General features: G+C 39.1%; 1 protein-coding gene across 8 annotated transcripts in view; it reads right to left on the bottom strand.

Moving 5' to 3' along the window:
• The window catches only part of ZSWIM6 (zinc finger SWIM-type containing 6), a 114,679-nt gene that overhangs the window by 13,832 nt on the left and 77,067 nt on the right, over positions 1-23,780 (bottom strand). For 7 of the 8 annotated variants that reach the window (XM_087759762.1, XM_087759761.1, XM_087759763.1 and 4 more), the window contains 6 exons: positions 12,596-12,775; positions 10,825-11,001; positions 10,383-10,529; positions 7,236-7,382; positions 4,805-5,065; positions 1,413-1,548 (listed from right to left, as the gene is read on the bottom strand). In XM_087759762.1, coding sequence (XP_087615888.1) covers positions 1,413-1,548; positions 4,805-5,065; positions 7,236-7,382; positions 10,383-10,529; positions 10,825-11,001; positions 12,596-12,775 — 1,048 coding nt within the window. The remainder of the gene's footprint in view (positions 1-1,412; positions 1,549-4,804; positions 5,066-7,235; positions 7,383-10,382; positions 10,530-10,824; positions 11,002-12,595; positions 12,776-23,780) is intronic. The other variant, XM_087759764.1, reaches the window with a different exon arrangement.

Below are 23,780 nucleotides of genomic sequence, written 5' to 3'. Positions count from 1 at the left end.
TGATATGACCAGGGTTATTGATGCACTTAACATGTGATAAGAGTGGTGTACCTCGATGGCCCAGACAGCCTTCTGATCATATGTTTGAATGTTCTCAATAGTTCATCAGTAATGCACTTTTGTCTTCTCAATCTATTTCCTAAAATGCTAATCATAAGCAGCAAGTATGCAAGGTCACTCTTCATATTTCTTAGACTCTTTCCTTAACATGCATTACTAGACATTCTTGGAGGCAAAAAAAACAGGCTAAGCAGACCTTTGGCCTGGCCTGATAGTAGCTATGTTTTGTTCTTATGCATGCCCTCCCGTTTAGTCCTTTGAACAGAATTATTTTCTCCCCATTTCGTATTTTGGAGAAACTAGCTCCAGAATACACACCTCCAAACCACTAGGACACAACCTGTCTGATGACGCTAAATACTACTTATGTGGATAGTGTGTCCTTCAATCACTGTGCAATCATTCTGATAATAATGACAGGAAAAGCCAACACTTTGTGTTTTTTTTTTAATAAAAGAAATCTGTGACTTGATTGCTCTTAGTATTCAGTTGTGGCTATTCTTTGTCAACCATCAACTACAAGGTTCTTGACAGCAACCAGACAATCCAGATGGGACCAGTTTCTTCCCTGCATTGTATGTGGACAACAAATTTATCGCTGATCATTTAGGCCCTTAAATTCCTTCAGAAGGCTTTTCTTAGCCACCATTACCAATCTGAGCTGCACTGAGATAAAGCCAGCACACACTGAGCACTCCCTGAGAAACATCTTTTTCCTGATTACTGAAGACAAATAGGATGCAAGTCAGTCATTTTGTTGTCACATGACATACTCCATTGAAATCCCAACATTCATGCAGAAATGGGCAAGACAGCTTCATTATGAAGCACAAGAAAAATGTACTGGCTCAGACCACACCATATGGTTTCAAATCTATCACTGAGAGTTAATTTATAAAGCAGGGAAGTGGAACAAATAGTTATACCGAACAGGCTAAGCAGCAGATGATCCTGAGCCTGCTGGTGAGATACCTCTTTCTTCATTTCATCACCAATACCATCACACACACAACCACATGGGTGAGAGAACGCACATGCTAAAGCTGTCATTGTTTAACACAAAATCACGTGCCCCATGAGTGGGATTCTAGAAGGATTTGTAACAGAGAACGCTGTTTTACAGTTGTAGATAAACACTAATTGTACATTTACAAATTATTATACTGTACTTACTACAGACACCCATTGCTTTTAGAGGTGACAAAACTAAAATAATTTCTCCTTAAAGGCAGAATGCTTCTTTTAGGAAAAAAAAAAAACAAAACCAAAAAGACTCTGTCTTGATTACCAAGCTTCTTTCCCTTTTCCCAACCGCTACTTGTGCTCTTGCTAGATGACTCATGAATACATACCGCATGGCTCTCAGTGCAGTTTTGTATGCCAATTCAGCATCATGAGGTAGGAGAGAGGTGAAGAGATACTTGGCAAATGTGTGCATTGGAACGCTCTCTCGATGGATAACTTCGCCTAAGCCACTATATGGTCCAGCTGCCGGAAAGAGAAAGAGAATGTCAGTCTTTACATACTGCTAAAATGCAACTTCTGGACCTTTGAAAACATTCACTATACCTTCAGTTAGAATTGGTATTCAGTGACAGAGTTTGCTGTACAAAAGGTAAAGTTATATTGCTATTTTCTGTGAAATGTTACACATATATCACATATATACAGTGTATTACAAGTATATTAAATACCATATATTCTTTGAGACAACAAGACAGATTGCAAATAGTATAGTACCAAGCACTCTACCAGTGCACATACAAATGACAGAATGGTTCCAGTGCTGCATGGGGCTCATTCAGCAAGCCTATGGTATGCAAAAGTAGAAAGTGATAATCCTAGCTTTGCCTCCATGTAGTTACATTGTGCACATGAATGCCTATGCACCCTGCGGTTGCGTGACTGCTTTATCACAAATCCACCAGAAAACAAACAAACAAACAACAAAACAAAACCAAGAGTGGTTACAGTGGAAAAATGTGTATCTTCAATTGAAGTTACATGACCAACCACCACAGTATCACCTGATCCCTATTAATGTCTCACCTGATATTAGGCATTTAAATAATCCTTTGGTCTGGACTTGGTCTCCAGAGAAGACTAGGTCAGATCTTGCACCAAAGCTGGTTTTGTGAGACCATTATAGCCACATGATCTTAAAAATTGTATTTGTTGTGGGAAAACTATCCCCATTGTTGGGGCAATGGATTTTGCTCACACTCAGTGCAGCCAGTGTAGTATTTCAACTTCATAACAGCAGCGTCAGGATTGACAACAACAAAAAAAGTAAAATGCACCTATTTCCTTGCTGAGTTCTGAATGTTGATGGTGCATATGAATCCCATTTTTACATTTTTCCTGCAACCTTAAGACTGTTATTCCTGTTAATAGGAAAACTGTGTCAAACAGGTTTTGACTTCAGTGACTAGAGGTTCAGGCATTAAATGTTGCAAGACACAGAATCCTACATTAAGCATTACTGGACTATTATTGCACAGATAGCAGCCAGCAGTCCTAGAAGTCACTACTACTTCTACTAGAGATTCCAGCCCACCACACTTGGATGGATGGATAAATGACCATGAGAGTGCACTCCTTCACTGCAGAGTCACATCTATCATTTAAACTGCTTCCAGCAGCGGTTCAAACTAACATGGCTGACTCTACACTGAAGCAGACGAGGAGAGCAGACCACGAGAAAGAGCCAAGCTGTTTCAGCAATGTTTTTCTGACTGGTGCCTTAGCACAACACGCAAAGATAAAAATCACTAGTCATGAAAAAATTCTGAGCTCCATAGGTGGGCATTTCTGAAGACTGGGTCTGATTACAAAGGAAACGTCAGTGAAGATTTAGTAGGTGACAGTGTGTCTCAATCATTTAAAATGAAGTTGAAAGCCATTCAAAACTAGCTGGCATTGCTTCAATGAAAAAAGCATTTCATGTATGTTTGCCAGTTGGTGGTCCAGTCAGAAACTCAGTTAGGACACGAAGAATACATGACAAAGCATTTATATGAAAATATATTCTGCCATTAACTTAGCAGTCAAGCAAAAAATTAGAACAGTTCTTGCAAAAGAGTCTTACGTTCTGCTTTCCCACGCACTCAAATGGTAGCTACATACAGCATGCATTAATCTGCATTAACAGCATAGAAATCAGCTTAATATTGGATTAAGCTTTCTTTATTGTATCTACAGGACTTTAACTATAAAAACACAATTGATATGATTAGCATCTTAAATCACTGCACAGTTTTTCCTCCATGTGACCTGCCAGTTTCTGCCTAACCTGGAGTAAACTGAAGCTATTTCAGGAAAGCCAGATTTCTTAGCACACAGTAATGCAAGACCATCACTGCACACTGCTCACCACAGCAATTCTGTAGGTAGTTGTATTAGCAGATTTCCTGCTATGATCACTTGTTTACTACTCTAAGAAAACATTAAAAGAATTTCAGTGATCAAAGTAGTAAACTAGAATTATCAGAGAACACTTCAGAGAAATCCTGCCTTTTCCTCATAAAGCATCTTTACCAATAAACAGATGGAGCAAATTGATTTTCTAATCCATAGGATTCCTGTATGGTGGTTAATAGTTGGATCTAGCAAGCAGCTGTTCTTGTCCAAAGGCCATAAAGCAGCAGTACAACCACACCATAATGGAAACTCTCTCCATGGTGTGGCTTCTCTGCAGTTTCAAATGGTACCATCAGTAGGTACCAAAGTCTTAAAGGACTTGGGCAAAAATAGTGACTAAAAGCTGAGAACCCTAAACAACATACTGCACCTCTTCCATTAAAGAGGAAGTTTTAAAAGACAATTGTCTTACAGAAAGAAAGCAAACCCTGACTGATGTGTCTTCACAACTTACCTAGAGCAGTACCACACTCCCCACCATCCCTTGAGCAAGCACTCAAAACTTGGGCCATGCCTTTAGCTAATTGGTTCCTCTAAAGTTTTTTCTTCCATTAAAAAAAAAAACAAAAACCAGAAAGACAACCTCAGAACCCATGAGACTACTCTCTGAACAAGAGTCTTAAGTGCTACATGTTAAGCCTTTTTAAATCTATGGCAAAAGTATGCACTTTTTTGTACAGATTTTATTACAACACACTGGCTAATTCCCAGACACAAATTGTTCGTCCTGTTCAAAATTTAGTCACAAGACCAGGCCTTAAGCCTCAATATTTGACCATGTATTTCAGTTTTCACATATGATACAAACTTCAGAGGCAAGTCATTTTCCTAATTGCTACAAATAAAACGTTACATTTCTGTTCCAGCAATTCTAAGTGCATTTTCTGAGCTCTTCACTTGGGAACAGAGGTAAAAATCTTCATACATTTACAAAGCTGCCAGTCCCTTTTTCAGGATACAAGGAACACTTAGAATTTTGCTTCCTGAGAACTGTTGATGATAACTGATGTCTATATTATTTAATTGTGAGCCTGGGTTGTATAATCAGGACACTGAGATTATGACATGTGACAAATCTAAAGAACAAAATGTAATCAAAATTAAAACAGAAGTCTTATAGGTCAATAAATGCCTTATCTCTACAGTCATGTGATAGCTGAAGTATGTTCAATTTTCATAAGAGATTGGAAACACAATTTTGCTGGCGTTCTACATCAAAAAACCATCTGAAGTATGTAGGGCGGTTTCCACAGGAATACTAGTTCTGTGTGCTTGTGCAAGTGAGGACAGTTTAAAGAAGCAGTTAGCATCTATATTGAGCTACCTTCTAATAGGAAGACTGCTTGTTTTCGAAAAATCTTCACCAGAGTATCATCCAATTCAATTTCCTGTAGCTTAGAAATGAGCTGCTCCTCATTTCGACAAACCTTCTCTTGTGCATACAAGCCATCTGGCATTATTCGTTGCTGTCCCAGCCCTATCAATGCTACTTCCACAGCGAGCGTTAAATAAGATTCCCCTTCTTCTAAGAACTTATGTGCAGGCAGGTGCTGGTACTCCAGAGATTTGCATTGCCCCATGCTCTCTGTAAGAGGTGACACAAAGAAAAACACATCAGTAAATCATTCTAATGCATAATCTGCCTATAGTGCCATGTATACAAATGCTTCCCCTGTTAGTATTAATTTTTTTAATGATGTAAATTTCTAGCACAATCTGAAAATCCAATGATCCAATCTAAAAATATCCCATCCAATTCCACATGGGAGAAATGCACACCAAAAAATTAGGTTTTAAATAACCCACTCAAGTAAAAACAGAAGTTTTCATTTTTAAACTGCATGATTTAGAGAAAGACAGTTTCTCCAGCTTTGTGTTAACGAGGCCAAAATTGGAAGATCCATTTCAATTTTTTTCCCCACCTATTTCTGTATCTCCTTAAAGCCTTGATGCGTAAGAGTAAGGGAAAGGTGCTTATACACCTACATAGACTTTGGTTGAAGCTATTAGGATTGTGCAAATACAATAGGCGTGGCATCTCCATAACTTTAAAGCATCCTCTGTTTGCTAGCACTCTTTTCAGGCTTTTTTATTTGTTACCGTTGTATTTATGATAAAAATGCATATTATTAACACTAGAAGTCCTACTTTTAGTAAAGATTACATGTAAATTTCACACAGGCCAAGCCATAAATTGCTTTGAAGATTCATTTGGCACTTCACAGACACACCATATGACAAAACACTGTTCCAACCTGTAGCAGTTTACAGTCTAATTTGGGAACAAATAGTTACAATGGACATATGTAAGGAGAAGGACACCTGCAGCAAATGGGAAGGCTGAATGCATTTGGTAGATTGCACATGTGTAAGAGAACGTTACTTTTTGATGCAGACTTTTTATTTCATGGAGTTGTTTTGTTTTTTTTATAATCACAAAGAATCTGATTTCCAATTTCTTTTAATTAAAAGTTCTTCCAAAATTGGTGGATATGGGATTGGAAATTTATTGAAGAAAATCTAATTGAATAAAAGGAGTTTTGAGGCAAAGCCCCAAGAAGACTGTGGATGTACGCATAAAAGAGCTGCAGGTACAGGGATGAATCCAGTTTCTGTCCACACAGGTGGTGATAAGAAGCTACTGCAGAGGTGAAAAGAGACTAAGGACTTAGTTAAGCTCCTGGGAAGCAAATACTGAAATTACAATGGCCGTACACATGCTATCCTAAATCATGTATTGGTAACTGTGACACTGCTTTCCAATTCATATAATTTACAAACCATGTATGTTACCAATTTTAAGTGTTTTGTCATTAATTTGAAGTATTATGTACACTTGTAGCTAAGAAGTCCAATAACATCCTGGTCTGCATTAGGAGGATTGTTGCCAGCAGGTTGAGGGATGTGACCCTTTCCCTCTGCTCAGCACCGGTGAGCCCACACCTGGAGTGCCGTGTCCAGTTGTGGGCTCCCCTGTACATGGACATACGGAAGCAGATCCAGTGTGGGGCCACAAAGATGATTAAAGGACTGCAGCATCTCTCATATAATGAGAGTGAGACAGGTGGGATTATTTAGCCTGGAAAAGAGAAGGCTCAGGAGGATCTTACCAAAATGTATAAATATCTGATGGGAGAATGTAAACAAGACAGTGCCAGACTCTTCTCAGTGGTATCCTGTGACAGGACAAGAGGCAATGGGCACAAACTGAAATACAGGAAATTCCATCTGAGCATAAGAAAACACTTTTTTACTGTGAGGATGGTTGAACACTGCAAGAGATCGCCCAGAAAGGTTGTACAGTGTTCATGGAGTTATTCAAAACCCAACTGGACACAGCCTTGGGCAACCTGCTCTAGGTGACCCTGCTCTGAGGAGAGCAGGAAGGCTAGATGACCTCCAGAGGTACCTTCCAACCTCAGCAATTTTGTGATCCTGTGATTTCCTGCAACTTCTCAGAAAGAGGACAGAGAAACGTATGTGGAAGAGGGCTGCTGCTATAAAGTCTTATTTCGTTTTATTTCAAGTGTGAAATACAGAATTGTCTTCAAGAATGAGTAACTAGTAATTTTTTTAAGTGCTTTCATGTCTTACTTTAAAGATTTTTCTCTACCTTGAGTTTTCTTACAGAATGCAAATGTGAGTTTTTATACTATGAAAACACTAGCTGTGAAGCTGATTCAGAAAGGCAAGATAGAAAAATGCCTCTGGTAAATGAAGACATATAGAAGATTGCTCCCTTTGCTTGGCCTTACCCGTGAAGTCCGAGAATCCATGGAAGCTCTCATCATCCACCCTGCAGGCTTCCATCAGGCTACTGAAGAGCGTGCCAACGGGGTCCAAAGGGTGTCCCACCCAACCTTCAAGGTTCGTTATTGAGGTTACTCCTCTGTGAAGAAGTTCTGTGACAGAAAAGACGGAGGGAGAAGGAAGGGAAAGAGAGCACATGTTAGCCCCTCAAAACAATTATAAAAGTAAAACAGACTAAAATGCTCTCAGTACGAAATTCAAAGCACTTCCAGTAGCTTCTGCTTAGGAGGAAATAGTATCTTTCAGGGTGAATTCAGTGCCCTTTGTGAGTATGTTAAGAACGAAGGCCAAGTATTTTGAGCACTAGCAAATGAGTCAAAAATTTCAACTGCAGTGCCTTTTGAAATCTCTTACTTGATACCAGTAACTCTTCTGAAAACATCTGCTGAAAAATTACAGAAAATACTTTTTTTGGTAAAATATTCACAACAGTTTCCTCATTCAAAAAGACGCAGTAGCAATTTTACATTTTAAGTGAATCTGATGGCACTGAAATGAATGAAAATATTCTAAAATATGTTCCAATTTCATAAATAAAATATGAGCTTATCCTGCATCTAAATATTTATTGAAGTAATAAAGTCAGGATGACAGCTCCTTTAAAAAAAGAATTAAATGTTTAAATGAGGCATATAAGAAAAAATTGTCCTTTAACTGGATCAATTGTCCTTTAACTGCATTTTTTGTCGTTCTAAAATTTCAGTCAACAAATACCTTCACGGATACTTTGTTTTGTAGCCCTCACCCTTCATTCGGTTAGAACACGAAAAAATTGTTCAGCACAGTGAATTGAAGGAAGCGTGGTTGTGGTAACAGACGTTAAGAGATTCCCCAAATCCCTTTTTTTACTAAGAGTCTTATGGCAACAGCTCCCTTTTGACTCCACCTCCCAACTTTTTTTCCTCCTAGACACACACACGACTGAAGTATGCGAGATCAGACCCATTATGGGTGGACATTCAAAAACTGTATACAAGCCATTATGGATGCTTTGTTTCTCTGCCTGTTACACACTGACTTGTACCTGCCTCCGTTCTCTCTTGTTCATGAAGTGCCATCTTTCTGAGTAACCATACGTATTATCACAGAGCTTTTAAATCCTGTTTCTTACCTATTTAAATGTGTGGGGCCACAAAATGAAACACAGCCACACTGTTGGAAGGGTGGTTTTTTTTTTTTTTTTTAAAGAATCCATTGATATGTGATATGAAAAACAAACAAGTAAATCATTGTCTTACTAACAAATAGCATGTACTAAAGATGACAGGCAGAAGCAAGTAATATTACCAAAAATGACTATCACAGTGACTTCTTACTGACTCACCTATGTTCTATTTATTCTATTGTGCCTACTTATGAGCTTCACTCATGTCATGCTAAACAAAGGCTTCAGTCCTCCACTCATATAGACATTTAACTTTAAATCACACAAGTGGTTCCACGGACATTGGATCAGTCACATGAATAAAAGCTAAGTAAAAGCAAGTGGTGTTCGCTAAACTAAAGCTTAAAGCTGGGCTGCAACTGCAGAATTCATCTGCTTATAGAGAAGACCAGCATGTTTTGCAGTATTAAAAGAGTGGTTTTTTAAAAATCCCACACAACAGGAAAAAAATAAACAAAACAGTGACAATATAGAAATGACAAACTTCTTTGTTTTAGGGTAGGATGGATTGCATTTCATACACTCCATTTTTTTATTTATAATAGCATGATACTAGTTGACAGGTATGGAAACTGCGCACACCGAAAGGAACTTAAGCAGAACTACTAAATGTTTAGATACTGCAGTAGCAACTGGGAATGAAAAGCAGTATCCCGACCAGCACACTTGCAGTAGACCCTTCACACCTGCCAGGGGTACATACACACATACACACACTGACACAGGCTCTCCCTTCTTAACCCCCAGTCTGAGAAGCTAGAAAAGCTGCAAAGCTTTTAAGGGAACACTTGTTAAGGAAAGATACATTACATGACAAGAATACTTGGCAAATTCTCCTAAGTACGAATACGAAGTTCTTTTAAGTTTTGTTCAAATCTAGGGTCCACAATAGTGCTCAAAAAAACCTTTTTCCTTGGGTACCGTGGAAAAAAAAAAATGGAGGCACATAGGAACTGCCAGTTAATTTTTTTTCAGTCAGGTGTCTACCTTGTCTTCTAAATGCTCATTTCTGGGAAAACATTTGCACACACACTTGAAAAATTTACACATATGACTTCACACTGGTATTTTTGCCTACAATGCATGAGGATACACATAGATAAGAGTAGCAACAAAGATCTAAAATAAAATTTGAATTAAGGGATTTTTGTAGCAGCTGAGAAAGTAATTCCAGTTTTTCCCCAAGCATTCTGTAATCAGAAAGCCATCCCCTTCTTCCGCTGCCTCTTCAAAATAACAACGAAGTGCAGTGTGGGATTATTTTGGGTAGCAAGGACCACACGGCACAGAAACTCTATCTGAAGGAGAATGTTCCTTCAAAAAAATACAGGGGTAGTGCTCAGAGGAACACCACAGAACATTTTATAAAAACCAGTATTTCAAAAACAAACAAAAAAAGCAATCCACCTCTATTCAGAAACACCAAAATTTTAAGCATAAGAGACTCTTTTGGAACAAACTGCCAAATGTGATCGATTTCTGTAGTGCAGACTTTGCCTCATTGTTACCCTCGATGTCACTTCAGGCTTACACCTCAGAAATATATAGCTCAGCTAAATTATATATCAGAGAAAAAAAAAAATATTGTAAATACCTGACATGCCAAATGCAAAGCTCTGTTTAAAAGCCTGTAAATTACAAAGGGTGAGTATTTTCGCTGTGTGACCAAAAACCCTGATTAAAGGCCCCATCATGCCAGACCTATGGCAGAGGGCAGAACAGAGCTCTTGCCCTGCACAGCTCACAACCCAGTTTACAGAAAACCTCTGACATCCAGAATGTGACATTATCACTACAATCATTTGGACCAAAGAATTAAAGTCACCCCTTTTGCTTTAGTTTCAAAACTGGTTTTCTCAAGCAAAGTTCCAGTCTGGTGTTATTGTCACCTCGGCACGTCCTTTGCCTTTCTCTTTCCCGCAATTACCTTTCTTCTGAGCCCGGAACATTTCCAGCTGTTTCTGCTGCTGCCTTCTTAGTGTATTAACAATAGCTATTGCTAGTCTCAGTGCTTCTCGTGGGTATCCATGAGATCGTAATGCATCCACCCTTGCACAGGCTGTAGGAACATGTTCTAAAATGGAGAAAATAATTGAAGAATAGCAATGCTTCCATGTCTGCAATGGCCTGTTTGGCTACGTTACTCAAAAGGGCTTTTTTGTTTGGGTTTTTTTTGTTTTGTTTTTAAAACTATGCAAGAGACACTTAAAGGACTGCTTCTGAGCCAGCATCTCAAGGGAGCCTCTGTTCTTTTTGCAAGGCTTTTCATTCATTTCCCCACCATCTCCCCCCCCCCCGCCCCCAATAATACCATAGAAAATGAACAAAGCAACAAGTCATGGAAACGTCTTTCCGGTTTAGCCACTTACCATGCCAGAGGGGCCACCCGTGAGAGTCAAAGAGCGAGTTTTCAGTGTCGTCATGGTAACAGTAGTTGGTGTATAGGTCACTGCTGATAATGTGCTGTAAGTGGCTGTCCTGCCAGTGCAGATCGCACGCCTCAATGGCTCGAGTGAACACCGTCCGATGTGGCCTGTTCGATGAATCTGTCATTTTCACAAGTTCAGAAAGCTGCATCAGCTTTTACTCATTCATATGTGAATCAGTCATTCACAGGATTCTTGTCTTCTGCCTATTCAACCCCCAACCAAGGGCAGCCTGCCTTGCCCCCCTCTGCACCGAGCAGCCCGCAGATGACATTTCACATCCTATTATTACCCAACAGCTCAGACGAAGTGTGTGCCATTCACTTTGCATTCAGAGAGAGCGATCTACAAACCAGCATGGCTGATGCTAAACAGGATTTTGCAGAGGGAACAGCTAGAAATGAAGGACATTAAACAGCACATACAGGACTCCCTTAAAACCAAACTAGAAAGTACATGGCACACAGCTACTCAAGTATCCCCAGCTTCTCTCCTCCTCAGACCCAAAGCTGCCAGAATAAGGCACGGATAAACATCGCATGAAAGGTTTTTAGTTGTTCTCTTTGAGAAGCAACATTAACTTTGAGGACTTGTATAATTTTTTTTTTGTCATAAACATATACAAATACTGTAAAGAAAGTGAGGTACTGAGGCCATGGGACTGACATAATCCTACTGGACATCTTCCTATGGCAAAATCACTCTGTCAACATGGCACCATGTCTATGAACACTGGGATGCCGTGTCAGAGTTACCACCAGTCTGCCCAGGTTGGGCTGAACATCACGAGATACAGAAATCAAAACACCTCTGTATGGAGTTAGATGCTGAATGAACTTTTGTCCCTGGCTAGCTGCGAGATTTAAAAATGAACCAAGTCTATTTCCTTCAGAGGTAATCTTCCAAGAAAAGAAAACAAGGAAAAACCCATGTAACTCCAAATCCACCAGCTCCCAAGCATTTAATTTTAACTTTATCATAATTATATGAAATACGTATCAAAATACTGAGGGTTTTGAGGATTACGAGGTTTTTCTCCCAGGTAAATATCCTGCATCTTCCCCAGTTATTAGCAAAGTAGACATCTTTGCTTGAAGATGACTGGACAAGGCTTCTGTCAGATTTTATAATCACGTTTTAGATTAGAAAGCATGATATTGAGTAAGAAGAGACATCTCCTCCAAGACGGCAGTGTTGCCTCTGCACCCCCCCACACACCTGGCAATGCAGACTGCACATAGAGAGCATATCCCACAGATAGCTGCTTTAGTTTCTCACACACTCAAGTTTAATGCAGTTGCAACAGATCTCTCTTTAAATAGGTATCAAAGGCTTTGTAACTGCAAACAAAATAAAAACCCCCAATACCAGAAGGAATACAAGATTATAGTCAAGCAACGAAACAACAGGCTTTTACATGACATACTTCAAGGACATCCAGTTTTCATGCAACACGTATTTAGAAGCACCAAGTGAAAAGTTAGAAGACCTAACTAAACACAATACTTGCTTTGAAAACTTTGTAGCCCCAGCACAAATAAAACACCTATTTATCCTTTCTGCAAGGACAGTATTAGTGAAAATAACTTTGGCTGGTCAATCCTCAAAAAGGAAGTTACTTGTCCCAGGAAAGAGTGCTGAATTCTGCAAGGCTAGAGTATATAAGATAGAGGTTATATTATATGTTGCAGTCAGTGCATATGTTTAGGCTCACCTTGGTTAGCATTTGCACCCTGAGGCAAAGCATTGGTTAAATTGGGCAGCTCGTTTCCATGGTTTCCATCTTCCCAGGGACAAACATCCACACTGTTCCATTTTTTCAGCTGTTTTAGCCAACTGGCCTTCTGCTCCAACTTGCAGTGGGGATTTAAGACTATACACATCCACAGAGCACCTGATTTTAAAAAAATTGCTAAATTATGTTTTCTATTAAAAATGCAGCAGCCAATGACTAATTGCAAACTTCTATACTGTAACACTTTTTCTCCCCTCAAAGGCTACACTGCTTGCTTCCCAGCTATGCCTAACACCAGGCAGACTGAATTCTCAGTGCAGGATCTTGGAGCTGGCATGGCCCATCTGAAGCAGTTGAAAGACGGTACCAAACCAACCTTCTCCATTAAAAGGCATTAAGAGGTCTTTTGTATTAGAAAACCCACAGTTCACAATGTATGGCTCAGACAGGAACATCAGTCAAAAGCAAACAAGAATTCACATCAAGTTACAGCAGGAAATTACCCAAGTTGTTGTTCTAATTTTTGTACTAGAAGCAAATGTTGTTTTCTATGAACAAGAACTATGCATCTTCCAGCTTCACATTACAGGAACCAAAGAAGTGCATTAGTAAGACATGTATTTTATAAATATATACTTCCACGCTCTGAACCCAGCAGAAGTACTGCTGATCATATAACTCATTCCCAAACACGTCTGGGTCTCAGAGATCCAGAAAACACTGGTTTTGTGCAGTCTAATAGGAATAAGATATTTTTACTGTAATTACTTCAGTAATTTGGTTACACTAGAAAATTTGTTTTACATTTTCTGTTTATGGAGCTCAAAGGGAAAGCTAATTTGTGCTGACATTTCACACATACCATCACTTTGGAACCTGCTCACTGAGACTATATAGCAGGGCAGCCGTAAACACATCAGGGTCTCTAGCAACAATTTTCAAATGGGAAGATTTTTCTCTAAATCAGCTGTCTCATCAGTGTGAACTTTGACAGAAGCATCAAGACATCTCAAAGTACTGTTTAGCAACAGTTCATTTGTTCATTGAGAACATGCCTTATACACTACAAGAGATTTAGAGAATATGCTTAAACTATGCAGTCTTCATGACAGGCTGAAAAAAAAGAGAATAAAAACCCAGCTGGTTCTTCTAGGATAATAAAATTCTCACATTCAAGTATTCTTTTGCTAACTAAGAATGCAAAATGGATACCCAGAGCACAGGCCATCACATTACATTCATTCCTAAAGTAACCCGGCATGTTGGGATGCCACAGCACAGGAGCCAGTGGAAACACAGCTTGATCCTTAAGGTTGCAAGTTCCCTGCTATTCAGACCAACATGGAATGGGGAAGTAATATCAAAGAAATCTGAAAACCACAACAAAATATGATACGGTACAGTGTCGAACACAAGAGAGACACTGCACTACTGCAGATTACTGCACAGTAGTTCAATACAGTACAGCAAACTGTTGGGTTTTTTTTTCAAGTGTCTGAAACTTGCCATGGCAGTGAATAAGGCAAATACTATTTTAAAAAACTTCTTTTAAAATCAAATCATATGACTTTCTTTAGACACACTCGTCAACACGCTTCACTCTCCAAACAGAGTCAAATTACCACTGGTTCTTATTATTAAACATCAATGCATTCAGCACTGCCCAAGACAGAATGACTGTATTTCTTGCAATCTGCAAAACAAAACAGAAGATGGGGCATACTGGAAAGCCTTGGAGAACAGTTAACTTCAGCTTGCTTATTTATTTTCAAAATCAAATATCACTTGAGGGCACTAAGGAGACACTGTACTTTTCAGCATCTAACAAAAAAAAAGCCAATTTAATACTTTGTAACCAGATTCCCAGTGTTTTCAGACTGAAACAAAAGCAAAGTGGAATACCTTAACTGCATTTGGTAAGTATTTCAATCATCCAGCAAGGCGGAACACCCCTACGAAATGAGTAGCCTTTTCTTTTTCCACGTCTCAGAAACACCACTAGAGGCAAAGGAATTCACTCGCCTTCTTCAGAAGCTCCCCTATGCATGCGGTACATCTAAGAGGCAGGAGAGGGAAGAGATATCCCAAAGTACCAAAATCCTTTAAAAACTTCTTTGGTTTAAAAAGGGAAACTATGTCAAGCATAACTACATTGTTAGAAGAGATTGTCTCAGAAACCCAGGCTATTTTCATGCAAATGAAGCACAAGGACAAGTGTATTTCTAATAAACCCCACACAAACCACTTAAAATTTCAATAGAACCCAACTGCACTCTGCTCCCAGTGACTTCAGGGCGAGCTGCATGCACATCTGAGATCTCTCCCAGCTTTCACGGCTGCCTGATTCCCTGCAGGAAGAGGAGTGTGAGACAAAACTCCCCCACAAGAAGAGAAGGGAACAGAAAGAGCCTCAGGCTCCACTCCTGTAGTGCTACAAAGGCTACCATCTGGGAGAAGGATGCACAATGCCAATGACCCCACACTCTTCAGCCTATTTGGGTGTCTAGGTTTTTTGGTTGAGTTTTTTTGTGTGTGTGTGTGTGTGATTTTTTTTGTTTCTTTCTTTTTCCCTAGCATGTGTGTGCCTGCCTGTATTCATATTTCTTCCTCCTCCTGCTCCCCAAGCACCTTCCCCCTCTCCTGACATCTGCTCTATTCTCACTCTTTCAATTCGTTGGTTCCTGTCCTGCTCCTAGTGCTGAAAAGTCTGAGGAAAATGTTCACTTGTGCCCAGATTTTTACCACATGCCAACTGGAAGGAGCCTGGAGTATATTCTCCCTACTTCACTCTGATGCTGCTCAGTGGAAGCCCCCCTGAGCCGACTCTTAAATGTCACCACCAACCTGAAGGCTTATACTGGCCTTAAACAAGAGATCCGGTATTTTCTGCCTAATGGCTTCCGTACGGGGAAACTGCTGATCATGTTTACTCCTTACTACCGATAAGGCTTATGGAAAAATGAAGGGCAGCCACTTGTAATTTGTGGGGAAGGTATCTAAATCCATTTCCAGTGACTTCAGCCTGGAAACTGCTGTTGGCAACAGTCTATACTCAAAAGAAGTTTCCCAGAACACATTCCTGGCATTCTCAAGTTTACCTGTCTGACTAGATTTAATGTCACCCAATGCCACCTGCACTATGAACAAATGTCTCATTAAATGAGAAAAAACAAAACAAAAAACCCAACCAAAAACCAAAACAAAAAAACCCAAACCCAAAACTAAAAAACCCCAACAGAGAATGTCTTTGTGTTTACACACAGTTTTTCTAACACAGCTTGCTCTCCTCCTCCTGTCTCCCTTTTCCCAGGCACTGGGTATCTCTTCATATGGGTTCTCAGCAGGCTGACACATCTTCTCCCCCCAAACTACATGCTACGAAACCAAAAGGAAAGTTCTGATTTGGATCCCTTGACTGCGACCTACATCTTTCCAATAGAAAACTCGCAGCACAGTGGCAAAATGATCACAACCCAATATACAAAATTTTTTCCCCCAACTGCCTATTTTGGTTCAACACTAATCCTTTTGACCTGGAAAATGCCAGCTTTGCCAAAACAGACCTTTGGTGCAGACAGCCCTCCTTTTGAAAATGCACAGTTGTCATTCATTTTTAGTGTGCCTCACACCACAAAAAAGAAAAAATAGGTTACATTACTGCTTTACAAAATGCATGCCTTCCTTGTACATACAAGGGAACATCAGTACGTTTGCATTTCTCAGTAGACATCCATAACTTTGAATTCATGGGGGAGAAGGGACAGCATGCCTTTACACTGATTAGGATTTAAATATGCAAATTGAAAAACATTAAGAAGTATTCAGTCACTGTAAAAGTAGATGTTGTAATAATTACACATCCTGTGTATGCATGTATTCATGAAGCCAAAGGAAGTGCAAGGAACGTATACAGACTCTCCTGAGAGATTGAGCTTTGCTCATTTTTTATAAATCCCATTACATTTTACTCTTGCCCTAGTAAATGGGAAGGTGGCGATGGAAACAGTTTTAGTGGGGGGCTAGGACACTGACCATGACTGAAGATCCAGTGTACAATTCTGTTTGACTGTTTGATTACAGTTTTCCCAAGAAATCTGCTTTTCCTAGAAATACATGCTACCTTCTCAGGGCTGCTGTGTAGCTAAGCTTGGGTCAGCATTTCCTCATTTACAATACCTGTGTAATCAATGGTTGAGACTTGGCCTTTGCTGTGGAATTTTAGATTTAATATACTTAAGATCAATCCATTCATTTGCAAAATTCAAACACGCAAGAAACAGATGCACATCTACTGTGACATTTCTTTGCCCCTCCCATTAATGGACATCTCTCTCAAAAAATAAAACCCCATAAGCTACAAGCTTGGTAGCATTTGATCATTTCAAAGAAAATGGAACCTGGTAATGAAGATCATTCCCTTTGTGCAACACACAAATCAGCTTCAGCACTTGCTGCACACTTGCTACTGTGCCCCGTTTGAACCTAATCAATTCTATTAGAAAAGCATCATTTTCCAGCATTGGAAGTGCCAGAATAGAAACAATACTAGGAGACAGAACCTATGACCCCTTTAAAGTAGAAGTGTCAGCAAAGGATTTTAAAGTGGTTTACATCTGGTTTTTAAACACATATGCACTTACACCAGGATAGCCACTTGGAAACCTCAAAGAAGGTAGTGTGTGGTATTTATTGCTTCTCAACAAGGAGGACAAGTGCATTCAGAATGACTGGCAAAGCCACCTCCCTCCTCCAGGCACGGAGAGATCTCCATTAGAACAAAGCATAATCAGAAGTCCCACTGGAGAATGGTCCAATTAAACAGTTTCTTTTATGGAATAGTTAAGATAGGCAAAGCACTTCAGTGCTGTTCTCTCCTCGATAAGAACCCCAAGGAAAAGTACTCTTAGCATTCAGTTGGATCCAAGTTGCAATTTTATTCATAAAAACAATTCCTTAATGCATTCTAGTTTCTCTGTGCAGCCCTCAGAAAAAAGGGCTTTCTATGGGTGCTGTGTTTCTTGGAGAACAGAATGTTTCATTTTGCTCTAATTCATTCTATTACTGAATTAAACTTTGATGTATTGGTCTTGACAAGTGTTTCATGCTGATTGTATTGTGTATGATAGTATAATCACTCCCCATGCATTTCACACTAGCTGGCTGATTAATGCAATAGATTACCTGCAGCACTGATGGCAAGAGGGAATCATTGCCCTTCTGCACACTAAACTCTGAATGCACATTAGAGGGAGGTGTAACCCCGGGACAAAAAAAATGCCTGCTTCCTTAAGTTTCCCGTTCTCTCTTGCTGCATACTGCTGCTCCCAATGGCTAAAGGCACGCATGTATTCAGCTGAAAGGAAACAGGTATTTACATATTGAGATTCTATTCCAAGCTATCATCAACTACATGCTCTGATCTCTGTGTGTCAAGCAACAAAAAATCCTGCTCGTCTTCCTACGTTTTCAACTTCTGGCACAATGGAAAAATAAACTAACCGAGCACTTCTGCCATTTTGCATGAGCCCATTGTTCTGGGCTATGCCTTTCTGAGTTTGTTTTAAAAACGGCTGTGTCTTTGCAGACACTCTGCCATTTGACCAAAGGGTTTCATGTAAGAACAGAAATTTGCTTGAATGGTGCAGTTTACAGTGTCATAGCCTCAGACTACTATCTCCCTAGGAGAGCACTTAGGATCTGTCACATGTCCATTAGATCCTCCCCATGCACCTGTAATACCCTATAACCTTACCACTGTAGCAACGCATGGGCTATTAGCCTACAAAGCTAGACAGAAGTATAAAGCACCTGCAAATTAATCTCACTGATTAACTGCCCTAATATTCACAAAACCATTCATTTGTTCACAAACAATCAATTGAAGGCAAATGCATTGCTAATACTAGCACAAATAGTACAAAAACACTCCTTTATGAGTATCTTAATATGATTCTTCACAATTTTAAGTAGTTGCCAGTATTTACAGCTAGGTGGTGAACAAAGTGTGCTCCTGCCCAAAATAGACATCAGATATTTTATCAAATATTTTACCTGGTAATACACTCTCAGCAGTCAGAGTGTATTGTCAGAGACCTTGACAATTTTCAGAAGAAAAGTTAATGCAATTACTAACTATAAATACACCAACCTATTACCTCTATTTAAATTTATCATTGAGATGAATGAATTCGCACAGTTAATTTTTTTTAGGAAGATACAAAACTGGGAAGTTTGATAAGTTCATCAAACAAAACAAAATATTCATAAAAGAAAGGGATGAAAATACATCTCATTTTTTTAAAAATGTGAAGCAAGTGCAAACACTTCCTTGCATGAAGTTCAGAAAAAGTACGATTGCCACAACTATGCACACAGAATGTAAGTAGCCCACTGTAACTGGCCAGAAGAACACATTCTGATTGTCTAGCCTGAATTCCTTCCTACTCTAAGATTTCCTGAGTTACTTTCGCCTTCCATTCCAAAAGTGATTGTTGAGTTTTTACAATAACAGCATACTTCAATTAAGATTTCTAATACACGAATCTAGCTAGCTGATCTACTGCCTGGCTATCACAACTCAAAATTCTAAGCTTATTTCTAGTTTTCTAGTTAAATTTGTCCAGCTCCAATCACAATTTTCAGCTACGTTTTATTTGCTTGGCAGGAGTGTCTTCTCTATCAATTTTTTAGGCTATGTAGGTATCTTAAATTATGAAGGATTTCCTTTGTCTTGCTTTGACAGACTCGAGCAGACCGAGATTCTTGCACCTCTCACTTTAAATTACTTTTCCAATTTTTCAGTTATTTTTCCAGTACGCATTCAAGACAGAAAACTGGAAAACATCACAAGGCTAGATTGCTGGACCGCAGTAAAGCTCAGAGAAATCAGTGAAGATTCAGTAATTCCTCTCCATAAATCTATTACTTCTCTCTAGCTCTGGTATTTACTAGAAGTGGTATTGGAAAATTAAATGGCAGCTTAATGTTACTGAAGTATTAAAAATAAAGAGTGAGAGGAAGGAAAAAAATAATGCTAAGTACCAGCTTGGGCTCACAGTAGAACTCTGCCCTTAATCTTGGCAGTCACAATTCCACAGTTAGGGCTGCAGTGAGTTTTGTACCAGCTCTAATACAGAACAATTTTTTAGGACATTTATAAGTAAATCAGTTCAACAGCTTAGGAATAAAAACTTCAAAAACTGTTTTAATGTGGGTACTTCAAGAAATTTGGCCCCTGCTGTAAAAGTAATTCCAATCCAACTGAACTAAATGGAATCTCAAACTTTCTGTATGGCATTAAAAATAAGCCCCTCAAGCTATGCTTATAGACTAAAGTTAATTACTTTCACCATTATTCCTCAAATCTGATAAACGCCACAGGAAAGAATACTCTCTTTGAAAATACCTCCCACCTACTGTCATACTCTGGCCTCATATACCTTCTTTTCAAATATCATTATGGCACAAGCCGATAATGAAGGAGGAAGGAAATCATCTTCAGAGAAGATGGATAGAACCCATCTTCACAGAACTGCAGCCTGGCTTCGTTCACCAGGCAAATGAAGGTGACAGCAACAACCGAGACACTCCAGGGCCATGACAGCAATTTCTTTGTCATCCATAACTCAGGTCTTAGAGCAGCAAAACTGTCTCGTGATGCTAACTCAGAAGTACTATTAATCTAGTGCCTCCAACAGCACAAATCATTCAAATACTCTGACATATATTAACAGCTTATTCTGTGAAAGAGCAACTGAAGGCACACGTGTTTTATAACTGTATAGCAACCACACCATGGCAGCTAAGAGTAAATAAAATGAAAGTAAGAGAGGGATTATCAATTAAGCAAAGGCAGCCTACTGGATATGATACAGTTGAAGACACAAATATGTGTAAGATATCACTCTACCTAGAAGTCCCACAATGAAAGACCAAGGGAAATGGTGCAAAGCATGGTGCATCCCACCTCCTTTGAAATACAGGTCTTCCTACAGCTTTCACTTCAAGACCAGAAATGTACTATCTGCAACTGATTAATCTAAACTCAGAAATTTGTTAACTGTTTTCTACAGGTGGAGGGTACTGGTACTGTCCTTAGCTTTAAGGCAGACCACGATGCAATTAAAACTTGGGATACTTGAAGAAATCATGAAAATAGGGATATAAGCTTGGCACTCAAATTTGAAACTTAGAGCCTTGCTGCACCATTTTTGAAATACCATAAAATATGGGGAAAAGTGAATGTTTCTACTGCATAGCTGATCCTAAAAAGGGATTGCACAAAGTACTGCAGCTCCAGAAAAATGGTATTGGAGCACAAAAACTGTAATGAATGCTTAACTTCAGTGATTCTTTTTCATGGCAACCCTGAAGTAGTCACCAAATCTGGCATCAGGAAGGAATTTCTCTAGGGGCATACTGGCAACAACCCGAGCTGCTTTTGTCCTTTTTTTCCCCCTCTACGTAAGTACTAAGCAGAGATAATCTGTTTAGAACAGCCAGCATGTCCCATTCATACAGGTTTGTCTCTCTAATTGCAAAGGGAAGGAATGCCTGAGATAGAAATACAGATGAAGAATAGCTTCATTTAGTTAAGGTTAAAAGAATCTCACTTGGTATTTTCTGGAGACGAACTTAAACTTTTACCAGAAAAATTCAGAGTGGTTTCCAAATAAAAAAAAAAAAGCATTATTTAACACTCAATCAGTAGTTTGCTCATGGCAAAATGATAATTAAATCTCTTGTAATTAATCTATAATGATTCCTTGCCTGAACTCAACATTTAGAATTAAGTTTTAGATGAGGAGCAAAGCGTTACTAATAAAAATTTAGGCATGATCCTTCAGGAAATATATTGTACTATTTCTTTATGTGACATGACCTTGTAAAGCGTTATTTTAGTTTTAAATTTTAACACAAGAATGTATCACTCTAATCCAGGAAGTGATGAAAAGATCAGCAAATGTGAATTCAAAGTAGACCATCAGGCTGTTCCAACATTTAAGAAGCGGCCCACAACAGGGTAAAGTGCTAGTGAAAAACTACTACAACTACTAGAACTACTAAGGCAAAGACACGTTATTCCACTCGGGAAATACTTTTATGACAACAACCCATTTAGTATGCATAACAGAATGGATTCTAAAGATGTCCCTCAGGAAAGCTTTATCCCATGAATAAGGCTCATGGCAGTATTGTGAGAGGTTCCTACACTTAAAAACTTTAGATACCAACAAGTGGTTGAGGTAGACAGGAGAAGCTTATGTATTAAAATGTGGAGACTACCCAGCTGGAAGCACAGAATACCTTTTAAGTTCTCCTCAACGTCATAAAATGAGAGGACCAACAAAGACCAGGATCAGCATGATGCAAACCCAGAACACATTCACCAATTTCATCCACTGCCCTGCGTTGCAAGAGCTCTTTGGACACATTGTCTTCCCCATAACACAGGCATCATATTTTTGTTCCACAAGAAACTGATCCTTGACTTTAAAAAAAACCAAAACAGCTCTCCTCCCCCTTAAACAGTTCTTAAATATCAAAATGGAGGAAATCTACTAGAAATGTTTGTTTTGAAACATGCAAATTATGTGAAGTTTCTTCACCCGGAAGGCAAGCAAGAGGATATAAAGATACCGAAAATGGTAGTTCACACACAAAAAAATATCTGATCCTGTAATCTACGTGTTGACAAGCTGTTGGGCTCCATCACTCCACCACGCAGTAGATACTTGTCTTAGATTCTTCTACTTGACTGCTTTCATCAGATTAAGCATCTGGGATTTAATTTAACAGTTTCAGCTTTATTAAGCTGTCAGAAGAGCAACCCCGCTTTGATAACAGTAGCTGTTCCAATTATGGCTTGGTTTAGGGTTGACAAGTATAATGATTCATTCGTGGCACATGAGAAGCAATAAAAGGTTGTTTTGCATTACAGCTTTAAAAATGTGGGCACTTTTTTCATTTAATTTGTCACTTAGCTTTTGCTAAGAGGACATTTAAATTGCAGTAAAAGGCAAATGGGGCTTTTAGTTTAAATGTAATCCCCATATTTAAATGATCTGTAATGGCGCAGCATTCGAGTGGGAACACTATTGTTTCACAGTGGGCCCTGATGGTGACATGTGACATTTGTATTCAGGTCCTGTATTATCCATGTGGCTAAAGGGCTTCCAATTTCATTTCACAGCCAGAAGCCTGCAGAAAACACCAATTAACTTGCAGATCCCATTTGCCGACAAAACTCAGCCTCTTCACGATGTCTGGCATCTGGCAGTGCTCAACATTTAATTCCAAAGCAGAGCCTCACAGCCATCGTGATCCCTGGGCTGGGGCACAAAGTCAAATTTTCCCCCTTTTTTAAGGGGATCTTTTCACTTTTGTAGAGAATAAGCAACTTCTACTTAATTTTTCATGGATGAACATTAACGAATTACTGCTGTAGTACGATGGTCCATTTTTTCTGTCTAGACTATAAAGAAGGTTAACTGACCTTTTCTTCAAATCAGAGATCTCGGCTCAACAGGCAACAGCAGGTATTTACTGTGCATTTCCATATCCACTCATTTTACCAATAGAATTTAATTAAAAAGGCAAACCAAGGGGCTTCAGATAATTAATCATTCCGATATACTGAAGTCTTCAACCATGGTCACCAAGAGAGATCAGCATGTGAAATTTACCTACTGAGACACCATTTAAACAGCAACAACACGAAGAATTCCAACTCCACTCTAAACTCTGGAAAGCGCATTCATATATTACTGTGGCAAGTTGGAAGTGTTCACCAGTGCATCACTGAAGTTGCATCTAAATTATTCTAGTATGAGAAGTATATGAGCAAGCCTTATAGCTTTGACCTGTAATCTTGATCTTTCCAATACTACACCTTTGGAGTTCCATAAGTAGCATTTAGCTCAACCCATTCTTTGATGTACAACCAGGGAATTTGCTGAGCATAATTATTATATTCTTCCTCCTGATCTAAAGGCTTTAAAAAACAACTAGCTAGTTATGTATAAGGCTTTTTTGTTAACTTGAGGCTTTTGAATCATAAATTGCTTATGGAATCAGGACATTGTATTAGAAAATTGCCAGGTTCATACTTACATGTGAAGTATTAGTGGGTTTTGGGTGGGGTTTTTTTTGTGGTGTGTTGGTT

The sequence above is a fragment of the Nipponia nippon genome, unplaced genomic scaffold (genome assembly GCF_047370975.1).
Source record: "Nipponia nippon isolate SJK-2023a ecotype South Korea unplaced genomic scaffold, ASM4737097v1 scaffold_20, whole genome shotgun sequence".
Lineage (NCBI taxonomy): Eukaryota > Metazoa > Chordata > Aves > Pelecaniformes > Threskiornithidae > Nipponia > Nipponia nippon.
This window is presented reverse-complemented; position numbering and strand designations above follow the sequence as displayed.